This window comes from Gopherus flavomarginatus, chromosome 12 (genome assembly GCF_025201925.1).
Source record: "Gopherus flavomarginatus isolate rGopFla2 chromosome 12, rGopFla2.mat.asm, whole genome shotgun sequence".
Lineage (NCBI taxonomy): Eukaryota > Metazoa > Chordata > Testudines > Testudinidae > Gopherus > Gopherus flavomarginatus.
In genome coordinates, this window is record NC_066628.1 from 5,757,393 (window position 1) to 5,769,610 (window position 12,218).

General features: G+C 52.0%; 1 protein-coding gene across 1 annotated transcript; it reads right to left on the minus strand.

Annotated features, from left to right (window-relative positions):
- Positions 1 to 3,196: 3,196 nt before the first annotated feature.
- Positions 3,197 to 7,358, minus strand: LOC127032314 (spidroin-2-like). The gene is made up of 2 exons (XM_050919516.1): positions 7,231 to 7,358; positions 3,197 to 4,887 (listed from the first exon to the last, which is right to left on the minus strand). The coding sequence occupies exons 1-2, from the start codon at positions 7,304 to 7,306 to the stop codon at positions 4,040 to 4,042; spliced, it is 924 nt and encodes a 307-aa protein (XP_050775473.1). The 5' UTR covers positions 7,307 to 7,358; the 3' UTR covers positions 3,197 to 4,039.
- Positions 7,359 to 12,218: the final 4,860 nt, after the last annotated feature.

Genomic DNA, 12,218 nt, shown 5'->3' on the forward strand with positions numbered 1-12,218 from the left:
GAGATGGGCCACAACAGGGCAACTGGGCAGAACGAAGGTGCTGTACCAAAGCCGCCTTCCAACGTGGACAGCCGGCCTCCTGCAGCTAACCTACCCCTACTCAGCACATCTGACAGTGAGTCTGAGGAGGAAGACACAACCATGGTGTATCCTGGGATGAAGACAAGATTTCAGTCTCGATCCGCTGAATCAGAAGAGAGCACATCCTCTTCCACCCTAAACCCTATGGCAGAAGTATTTAGGCCCATTCCTGACATCCCTGAGCCACTGGTGGGACCCCCGTGTAATGACTTACACAGACTATTGGACAGTGGTGACATACAGATGGAGGATGTCCAGAGCACCTGCGACCCTCCACTGTTAGAACTAGAAATGCAGGGGCCTATGCCAGTACCCGAGGGGAACTCACAGGAAACCTCCCCATCCGTCACTCAAGAGGATGTCCCCTCTACCATAGCAACAGAGATTCTCAATAGGCGAGACAGGGTAATAAGACCAGTGAAACGATTAACTTACGATGCACCTGGGGTGATTAGTGAGGAGCCTATACATTTAGCACACAGGTTTGTGAAAGCTAAAGTGGGCTATCTAATGCCTTTTGGAGGGAACCAATAAGTTGGTATAGTAGGGAATGTGATTTGTCGGGACGACAAATTCTTGGCTGGGGGGAGGATGTAAGCAAAGTCAGGATAAGCTCTACACTGACATCTGGTGGAAAGAATTTCAGAGAGTGTATTTGCATAGGCACGCCCACCCTATCCCAGACTCCCAAGCTGTGGGACTGCTTGGTGACAAATTGCTCACCCTCAGTTGGGTGGTACTGGCTAGACATGGGACATGGGTTCCAAAACCCAGAGAATTGAGAGAGGTTGGGGACAGGTGTTTGTGCCTGGTGGTGCAGTTGTGTTGTGGAGCCAGAAGTACCAGTTGCACCTCCTCCACTGTGGAATGTCAGAGTTGATTTTTTTTCTTCCCTTAAGAATTTAAATACAGGTTACTGAGCTGAAATCACTTTGGGCTAATGGTGCACTAGCACTGGGGCTCCCCTACTATGAGCTGGAATCACTAAGAGCTGAAAATCACTAAAAAGCTAAAATCATTGAGCTGAGAGCACTGAGTATGGTGCTAACTAGTGGGGAGCCCAAAGCTATACTGTGGAACAGAGCTGCTGGCGGAGTGGAGCAGTTTGTGGGGACGGCTGGAGTGGATCACGGGACAGCTGGTGGCAGCAGAGCGGCTGACAGAGCAGAGTAGCTGTGGGACGGGTGGAACGCCCACAGAGCGAGCGGAGCTGAGCAGTTTGCAGAGAGAACTGGAGCAGCTCATGGAGCAGAGCAGCTGGTGGAGCGGAGCAGTTTCTGAGGACGGCTGGAGGAGCAGCGTGGAGCGGCTGGTAAAGCGGAGCAGTTCGTGGAGAAGGCGGAAGCAGAACCCACGGAGAGGCAGGGCAGTTGGCCCCGGACCACGTAAGGTGCCCCTTTCTATCCATGCTGGGGGGAGGGACCTCTACAGATAAACTCTCGAACTCTGGGGTGGCATTGACCAGAGACTTTTGGGTTGTTGGACTTTGGGGTGATTGGACTTAAAACCCTAAAGGGAAAAAGGACAGTGCCAAACGTACTTGGAGGTGGGTTTTTGTTTATGGTTTGTGTTATAACCCTGTTTATGGTGTTTCTCCAATGGGATGCCGCATTAATTCCTTCCTTTATTAAAAAGATTTTGCTACACTCAGACTCCGTGCTTGCGAGAGGGGAAGTATTGCCTCCTAGAGGCGCCCAGGGGGGTGTGGTGTGTGAGTGTCCCAGGTCACTGGGTGGGGGCTCAAGCCGGTTATGCATTGTGTTACTGAAACGGAACCCCTGGATACTGAACCCAGCCCTTGTTGCTGCCAACTCAGAGGGGCAGAAGGGTTACAGAATAATAGAACTGGAAGGGACCTCGAGAGGTCATCTAGTCCAGTCCCCAGCACTCATGGCAGGAGGACTACGTATTATCTAGACCATCCCTGACAGGTGTTTGTCCAGCCTGCTCTTAAAAATCTCAAGTAATGAAGATTCCACCACCTCCCTGGGCAATTTATGTCAGTGCTTAACCACCCTGGCAGTTAGGAACCCGCCCTTGCTGCAAATTAAGCCCATTGCTCCTTCTCCTGTCCTCAGAGGTTAAGGAGAACAATTTACCTGCCTCCTCCTTGTAACAACCTTTTATGCACTTGAAAACTGTGATCATGTCCCCTCTCAGTCTTCCTTTCTCCAGACTAAACAAACCCAATGTTTTCTATCTTCCCTCACAGGTCATGTTTTCTAGACCTTTCATCATTTTTGTTGCTCTTCGTCGGATTTTCTCCAATTTGGCCACATCTTTCCGGAAATGTGGCACCCAGAATTGGACACAATACTCCAGTTGAGGCCTAATTTGAGTGACGTAGAGCAGAATTACGTCTCGTGTCTGGCTTGCAACACACCTGCTAATACATCCCAGAATGATGGGTTTTGTTTTTTTTTGCAACCGTGTTACATCTTGGTGCCAACGCTGCCCATAGTCTCACCTGGAGAGGAGAAGGGGCAGCGACTCCAGTCCAGCCCCAGGGTGGAGGAAGTGGCTGGCTCATAAAACCGGGACAAGGGGCCTTTCCCCTCTAGGGGGTGCTGACTCCAATCTGGCCCCAGGGTGGGGGACTGGATGGCTCAGGGAGGGAGGGAATGGGGCACAGGACTTTCCCCTCTAGGGGGCACTGGCTCCAGTCTGGCCCCAGGGTGGGGGACCGGATGGCTCACGGAGGGGGAGAATGGGGCACAGGACTTTCCCCTCTAGGGGGCACTGGCTCCAGTCTGGCCCCAGGGTGGGGGACTGGATGGCTCGGGGAGGCAGGAACTGGAACACGGAGCCTTTCCCCTCTAGGGGGCGCCAGTTCCAATCTGGTTTTAACCCCCATAGGTGAAACAAGTGAGTGGGTTCTCAGCGCTGTTTCTTGCAGATGCTCATATGAGAAGGGACCTGCTGGCAGCGTCTGTCAAGCATCGTGGATGGGCCCCGGCGACCAAGGGCCCCTCTGCCCCAGCAGGCAATGCCTGGAAGTGAGGGCGGGGGGAATGTGCACCATCGCTGGCCATCCCATCCTTGCTCTGAGCTCCCAGTGCTGCCTGGTTCCTGCCCCAAACTCACTCTGAAGGGAGGAATTAAGCGAAATGACCTTACAGAGCAAGGGTTTTATTGGAATCATTTACAGCACCAGAAGTGAGGAGCAGAGAGAGACACAGCCATCCTCCCCACCCACATCTAGGCATCCCAGCAATACAGAGGCCCTGAGATCACAGACCATATGGGAAGGAGACGTGGTTGCGGGGAGGGGTGAAGTGATCCAGGCTGGGTGGGGGGAGATATGGGGGTGGGGAATTTACACAGGGAGGACTATAAGCACTTACCCCCATCCACAGCTAAGCGCTGAGCAAAAGGTTTTGGAACACAGGGAAACTGAGGCACAAAGCGATGGAGTGGCCCAGTCAGGCGCATGTGGTAAGATGACAGGAGAGTAGGGGATAGAACCCATGAGTACAGACTCCTAGCCCCACCCCCACCCTGCTCTAACCACTAGACACCACTCCCCTCACAGACCTGGGATTGAACCTAGCAGTCCTGGCCTCCATTCCTCCTCCCACTCTAACCACTCAACCCTACTCATAGAACCAGGACAGAACCCAGGAGTCCTGATCCCCAGTTCCACCCTGCTCTAACCACTAGACCCCATTCCCCCAAGATCTCGGATAGAAGCCCCCATTCTCTTGCTCCAATGACTAGACCCCCACTCCCTGCCAAGAGCTGGGGATAGAACCCAGGGGTCCTGACCCGCCTCCCACTCTAACCACTAGACCCCACTGTTTTCCTGCAGCTGGGGACAGAACCCGGGAGTCCTGAGTCCCGTTCCCTTGCTCTCACACCTAAACCATACCCCCCAGAGCTGGGGACAGAACCTAGGCGTTCTGCCCTCCTCCTGCCTTAGCTGCTAACCCTCACCAGCTCGCTCCTCACGCCCTGTGGACTAAGGGCCATCAGGCAGCGTGGGACTGGAAGAGCCTGGCATGGACACATCTCCTGTTCCAGCTCCCCCTCCAACAGCATTGTCAATGGAGACCCCGGGCATGGATGACACCCCCTCTCCGGCATGGTTGGGCAGCTCCGAGAGGCTCGGCACATAGGGGATGCTGGGTTCCTTGTACTTTGGGCGCAGGAACCCACCTGCCCCCTGCCCCAGCCGGGCATTCCCAGCATAGCTCGCTGGGTCCCTATAGGGGACCCGTATGTGCCCTGCGGTTCTGACCTCATCGTGGACACCTGGCACGAAGGGGATGCTGGGGTTCTTATAGATTGGCCGCACGTGCCCGGACGGACTGACAGAGCCAACCCCATAGCCAGCACCCAGCATCCCATACTGTGGTGGGGAACCCCCCACTGAGATAGCCGGCCTGGCTCCTTCATAGGCTCCGGGGCCATTTATTCCATACGATCCGGGCCCAGGTTGTTCATATGACCCAGTTCCGGCTGCTTCGGATGATGCACATCCAGTTCCTTCGTAGGATCCGGCCCCAGTTCCTGCATCGGCCCCGGGCCCATCTATCCCGTATGATCCAGGCCCAGGTCCTCCATACGACCCAGAATTGGTTCCTCCGTAGGCCCCGGGCCCATCTATCCCATATGATCCGGGCCCAGGTCCTCCATATGCTCCAGAATCCGTTCCTCCGTATGCTCCAGGCTCATTACCAATCCCCTGCCCCTGCGGGCGGACCTGGGGCTGTAGGATCCCTGCCGGCTGCATGTAGGGGTTCATGGCAACTGGCAGCGGTTCCAGCGCTGGCTCCTCCAGCCGTGGGATGCACTTGGAAGCCAAGCCTAGGAGACAGGTGGAGAGATTATTCACTGGCACAACCCTTGGTTAACACAACATTCAGTCTCCCCAGTGGTATCTTGTGCCCTTCCACAGTGGCAAATTCAGCCACACTCACACTTCTTAAAATCAGGAAATACAGAGTTAAGATAAATATCCCCCCACAACCTTAACTCTGCCCCCCTGGAGCTGTCAAGAGCCTCCGGGAATTATCTGCATGCGCCCCACTGCATTCGGGATATTGAATGGTGGAGGGATTCTAAGGAGCAGCTTGGCAGAGCTGCGATTGTGTAATGAGGAGATCTGGGGGGGGCTGTGAGCCCCTTTCCATGACTCCAGTGTGTGTGAGCAAAGGAAGAGGTGCACCAGCCTCTTTCATGTCAGCGCTGTGTTGGGTAGGGTTGTTCGGCACAGGTGTGACCCTAACAACCCCCCAGTGCCAACTGGGTTACACGAATAGCCTGACCTTGACACGTACATTCTGGTCCACCAAAGAACAGCACGTGAGATCTTAAATGACAGCTGGGATCACGCTGGTGATTAAAATCGTTGTGAAATGTCTGTACAGCTCCTACATGAGGCGTTACATCTGTCTACTGAAAATCTATTCTGACCGTCTGTATCGAGGCAGGAGGTTTTCTGCCAGGCAAATTTCTCTGGGTCGGCATGTAAATGAAGCATTGTAAGCCAACCCAGTAGAAGCCTCATTTACATGCCGACTCAGCCAAGGAGATGTGAAATCAAAGGCAAGCAGCACACCGTAGAATAAGCTACTGGGGGCGTGGGGTGTTCCTGACTCTAAGGACAGATGACGAACTTTGGGGGCTATAAAGGGAAGGCAAGGAAGACACCCCTTTATCCAGCATCTAAGAAATCAGCAAGCAGTGCGGTTACGTTCGTGAAAATGGGATCGCAACCAACCTTGGGTGACAGGCTGCGTCGTCTGGGGTGAGATCACTTTCAAAGTTAGCCTGCTGAGTGAAGGCTAGTCTCTAGACAGTGTTCTGTTCTATATGCACCCTGTTTGGTTTCCATTGTCCTTTCCCGCTATCACTTGCGCCTTCGATAATAAAAGTCTTGCTGTTGTCACTATAAATGTATCTCAGTCCTGTGGTATGATGCCAGGAATTAAATCGCACCAGCTTCCCTTGAGGGCAGAGGACCTGGTATGACAGTGAGTGTTCACCACAGAGGACCCACCGAACTGCAAGGCAAATCCATGTCGCCCTGCAGGTTTTAGAAGAGCCTGCCTTTAAAGGGAAAGTTGATCTGAACCTTAATTAGAGCAGTGTTGGAGCTCTGCTATAATATTGTCCATCTCCTATTAATTGGTGTATGGGACAGGGGCTACCACTAGGAGCAGTGTAATAGGTCCTGATTCCCAGTCCTCTGAAGTCAATGACGAAGGGGATGTCTTTCCATTAACTTCAATAGATTCCCACCCCCTTACTGCAAAGGTAATCCCTACTGTGTTTCCCCACCTGGGCACCCTGTGCCAGCACTGCACCTTTCATGGAAGAGGAGTAGGGTCTAGCAGTTAGAGTAGGGGGGCTGGAAGCCAGAACTCTTGAGTTCTATTCCCAGCTCTGGGACAGGAGTAAAGTCTAGTGGTTAGAGTGGGGCTGGGAGTCAGGCTTCCTGGGCTCTATTCCCAGTTTCTGGATCCTTGCTCATTAGGAGAGGCTGGCAGCAAGCAAAATTACCAGGCAGGTACAGGGTGTGTGTGTGAAAGCCTTTGAAGCCACTGGGTGTTGAGGAGTTTCATGATTATTAGGCTGAAGATCAAAACAGTCATAAAAACTAGACAACCTGCAATTAATAACTCCCCACCTGCCTCTCTCTGACTCACTCCCGCACTTTGTAAACAAGCTAATGGGGACAGGCTGACTCCACCGAGAATTTCTGCTCAGGTCAAGGGCTGATCTGTCCCCTCTGCTTCCAGGATCCTTCCCTGAGTCCCATGGGTGCTCCCCACCCCGCCCACCTCCCCCTCTGCTGGGATCCCTCCCCAAATCGACCCTCTTCAGCCCGCTTTCCCTATGTCACCCACCTCCCCTCTTTCTGGGCTCCCTCCCTGATTCACCACCAGCCTGCGCCCCCCACACCACCCACCTCCCCCTCTGCTGGGATCCCTCTGCATTCTCTACACCTCCCCCACTGCAGCCTCCTGCACGGCTTGTTCTCCCCAAGCGACACCCTCCCCACCCCAGCATCTGTGACATCACAGCCAGGGTGTCTGATGACATCACAGCAGGGACTGACATCACAACCAGCAGCAGCACCTCCGAGACATGAAAGCCAAAGGAGCAGCAGATGACCTTTAACCCTCAGGGAGGCCCAGGACCTACCTGGGAGATGAAGAACCAGAACCAGGAGGATCATGGGAGTCACGCCAAGGGGCCACTGTCCAATACCGCAAACCATCCTGGAGGCCTTTAGGGAGCAGCAGTGGCTGGCCTCGTCTCTGCTGGCTGGTGTAAAGTGAGCTGCACTGTCCCAGCTCTGAGCTCTGAGATTTATACGGCCTGCTGCCAACCCCCGCCTCTCACCAGGACTGGGGCTGGGTGGGGTCACCCAGGAGCTCCCACACAGGATGCTTGCCCAGCACTGTCACTGCAGTGCTGTTAACCCTTGGGAAACCAGACAGCTATGGGGTTCACGGAGTTGGGAACCAAGTGTTGTGTGGCAGGGGATCAGGGAGGGATCCGGGCCGCAGGGGAGGAGGGTGGCATGGGGAAGGGATCTCAGCAGTGGACGAGGCAGGTGATATGGGGAGCCCAGGCTGAGGAGGGGAATCAGGTAGAGGTCCTGGCAGTGGGGGATGTGGGTGACATGAGGGGGCGGGGAGAGGGTCAGGGAGGATCTCTGCAGCGGGGTGACAGGCAGGGTGAGGAACTTAGGCTGGGAAGGAAGGGAGCAGGGAGGGATTCCAGCAGGGGGGCTGATGAGTGGCAGGAGCTGTTTGTGGATCGAGGAAGGGAAATGGGTGGGTGCCATGGGATGGGGGGAGATCAGAGGATTTTGGTAGTGGGAGTGACATGGGGAGCATGGAGGAGGAACTGGGGAGATCAGGAGCTGGGAGACATCTGGGGCTTACATGAGGGGAGGGGGGAACTAAAAGGAGGGAGCACTGTGGAGTTAACCCCTAAAAGCCTGTTGAGCCACATTCTGAGTGGAGGATGGGATGGAAACTCCAGGGAGGATGGGGCTGAGGCAGGACAGAATGGGCCGGATGCCCTCCTGCGCAGGACTGGGGTTAGCTAAGCAAAATAATCATGTCATTAAATCTAGGCTCTGTTCAGTGTTTTCTTACCCCCAGTTTAACGGCGGGAAGTGTGAGCTATTGAGGAGAGCAGCTGTGTCAGGACACGTGGGTCTTATCCCCAGCTCTGAGAGGGGAGCGGGGTCTAGTGGCTCAGCACAAAGGGATCTGGAAGCCAGGGCCCCCTGGGTTCTATCCTTGGCTTTGCCGCTCCTCCTCCATTCCTCTGTCTGTAAAATAAGACCAGTCACTTATGTGCTGTTCCAGGATTTAATTAACAGCTGTTCTGAATGGGCTTGGAGATCATTAGATGGAAAAAGCCAGAGTGCTATTAATTACACCAACTAATGATTAGTATTACCTGGTATAATTATTAATTACCCCGCACAGTCCTTTCAGCATCATTGTTTAATACTGGCGCTGCTCCTTAATAAGTAGCAATAGCAAAATAATATCAGTGCTATTATATCAGGGCCCCATGGTGCCAGGTGCTGCACAGAGACGCAGTGAGAGACAGGCCCTGCCCCAGCTGAGATCAGGGCTCTGTTGTGCCAGGTACTGCCCAGACACACAGCGAGAGACAGTCCCTGCCCCAGCTGAGATCAGCGCCCCATCTTGCAGGGAGCTGCACAAACACACAGCAGGAGACAGTCCCTGCCCCAGCTGAGATCAAGGCCCCATTTTGCCAGGCGCTACACAGACACACAGGGAGAGACAGTCCCTGCCCTGCCCCTCTTGCTGTGGGGAGGAGTGGTGGGAGGTGTAACCCAAGGATTTCCAGATGCCAAGTATTAGCAGGCATAGAGGTACCTAGGGGTTACCCTTTCCCCAGGAGAATGTCACGTAATTCTCCAATGAAAGCCTGTGTCGCACCGGCCATCAGAACCACTGTGGAGATGTACATATGGAGAACAGGTGAGGAGTTATGTATACACCCCGGAAATGACGTTCTCTAGGCCAGCAGCTCTCAATAAAAGTGTCAGAGCCACTATCACTGGAAATTGGTGACGTTCTCCTTTTTACCATAGAATTATAAAATAAATTGATGGGAATAGAAATATTGTACTTCCATTTCAGCATATAATCTATAGAGCAGTGTAAACAAGCCATTATGTATATGAAATTTTTGTTTGTGCTGACATCACTAGTGCTTTTTATGTAGCCTGTTATAAAACTAGGCAAATATCTAGATAAGTCGATGTGCCCCCTGGAAGACCTCTGCGTACCCCCAGGGGGACATGTACCCTTGACTGAGAACCATTCCAGAGACGCTGATAATGGGAGGGCATAACCCCAGAACCTACAGACGTGAATAAAATCCTCAGGTCCGCATCATAGTAAAGATGGTGAGCGTTAGAGTTGCGCTGAATTCTTTCAGCATTAGGCCATAGGTTCAGTCCAATATCAGGGAGATCCAGATGAGACTGGAGACCTCAGTCTTGCTACTCAAACTTCCCCCGAGGAAGCATAAGCAGATCTGAGATGAAAAAGCAGGTCCCAAAATCTCTCTGTACATCTTCTGGGCAGCCTCTTGACTGCATGCAGTCCTTGGGTGAACAACAGTGTCTCTGAAGTGCCCTCCTATTTCCTAAACACCACCGCTGTTTAGCTCCATGGATTAACATAAGGCAATTGTCTGTCTCCCATCATTTGCAGGGGAGTTGCTATATACTTCAAAGAGAAATCAAAAGAACAGGAGTACTTGTGGCATCTTAGAGACTAACAAATTTATTTGAGCATAAGCTTTCACGGGCTACAGCCCCACTTCATCGGATGATTACCACTACAAAAAGTTTTTTCTCTCCTGCTTGTAATAGCTCACCTGAACTGATCACTCTTGTTAGAGTGTGTATGGTAACGCCCATTGTTTCATGTTCTCTCTGTGTGTATATATATCTTCCTACTGTATTTTCCAATGCATGCATCCAATGAAGTGAGCTGTAGCCCACGAAAGCTTATTCTCAAATAAATTTGTTAGTCTCTAAGGTGCCACAAGTTCTCCTGTTCTTTTTGCGGATACAGACTAACACAGCTGCTACTCTGAAACCTGTCAGTATGTTCACAGTTCATCTAAATGTTAACATCTCCTTTTGAGCTCTGAATTAACAAAACACAGCAATAGACAGGAACCAGTTGGTTACATTGTTAACCCCTAACAATATATATGTAAACACACAAAAACACAAACGTCAGGTTTCAGAGTAGTAGCCGTGTTAGTCTTTATTGGGCTGTAACTCTCAAGTGTAGCCAAGGCCTGTATCTACAAAAATAACAGGAGTACTTGTGGCACCTTAGAGACTAACAAATTTATTTCAGCATAAGCTTTCACGGGCTACAGCCCACTTCATCAGATGCATGCAATGGAAAATACAGTAGGAAGCTATATATACACACAGAGAGAACATGAAACAATGGGTGTTACCATACACACTCTAACGAGAGTGATCAGTTCAGGTGAGCTATTACCAGCAGGAGAAAAAAAAACTTTTTGCAGTGGTAATCAAAATGGTCCAACACAAACATTATCTATTAATATGTCTCTAAAGCTTGAATCTGGGTCAATTAGCCTGCAAGTTATGTAACCTTTTCTGGCCCTGCGTCACAGTCACAAACAAAAATAAAATACACTTTCTAATGGCTAAGGCGTAACTTAACAAGCTACAGGCTTGGTTCCAGGTCGATTTCTTACTAATCTTTTGTTCCCAGAAACTTCACCCCACCTGCCCTTGGCTGAAGGACCCAACAGTCTGCAAAAGCTCTGACCCCCATTTAGCGATGGATAACTTCGGGGTTCTCCACCTCTCCCACTGTACTCCACTATAAAGCATGTCTCACAACGTTTATTGCTCCTGCTTCAAGAGGCAGGTGCTGGCTCCGTCCCCAGTTGAGATCATTATGTGATCACATTTTCCCACACACTCTCCTGATGGTTTCGCTGACCCTTGTCGCTGCCTGGTGACCAGGCTGGTCAGACAAGCCAATACACCCTCTTTGGTGATCCGTCTCCAGCTGTCGCTTGTGAGCTTTGATGCTTGTTTGCCACGTATGTACATTGCAATCCCATTGTCACGGCTTCATTTCTATTCAAGACCTGGACAGACCTGTTTTCCACTTGGTTCAAAAGCAGACTTCAAAACATCTGTCACTCCACACATAGGAAACGCAGGGATCACATGCCCACCCTGCCCAGATTTCTATCAGGGTGGGAGTGAGGTGAGGGGGGCGTGCCCGGGAAAGGCACCCAAGCACTCCCCCCGAGCGCCACTAAGTGTCGTCTAGAGCAGGGAAGCGAGACTGGGCTGGCAGCACTGGGGGAGTGGGGAAGCTGGATGAATCTGTCCCTTCCTCGCCAGCAGCCACAGTTACCTGCTCAGGTACGAGTCTGGACTAGCATGTCTGGGGTGTGCAGAAGGGTGCTCAGGGGATCATTCAGGGCAATGTGGGGGAGGCAGCAGGGCCCCGGGGTGCTGGGGATAGGGTGGGAAGTCCAGGGAGGCAGCAGAGGCCAGGAGTGATGGGTGAGGAAGGCAAGCAGGGGATGTCAATGAGTTGGGGTACACTGACCAAGCCAGCTGAAATCCACTGCTAGATACCAGGAAGCCCCTTGCCCTTCGGCCTTGGGAAATTTTTAGGGTTATGGAGGCGTGACCCCCCCCAGAACCATTTCAGGACACCTGGCCAGAGGGTTACAGGACTAACCCAATTCTAATATGTCCATTCTGGATGGCCAAAGACTATTACGGGAGGTCTTCAGTGAAATCTGGGGTCACTCATTATCATTGGGAAATGCACGTCCAAGTACTATGAAAGGAGTTAGCTAGGAATACACTGAACATATGTTTTTAAACTCTGTATCAACAAAGGAGACCTGGGGTATGAAATGTTTCTCTCTTGGGACGTTAATTAAGCATCAGATGCTAAACCAATGGAAGCCCTTTTACAATTGAAGGGAAAATGTTAACGAAGAGACGTAAAGTCAACAGGGAAGCAGCACACAGGGCAAATCCAGTCCTGGGTGGTTATCCTGTACAGACGATGAACCTTGGGGGGTATGGGTAGGAGGCAAAGAAGATA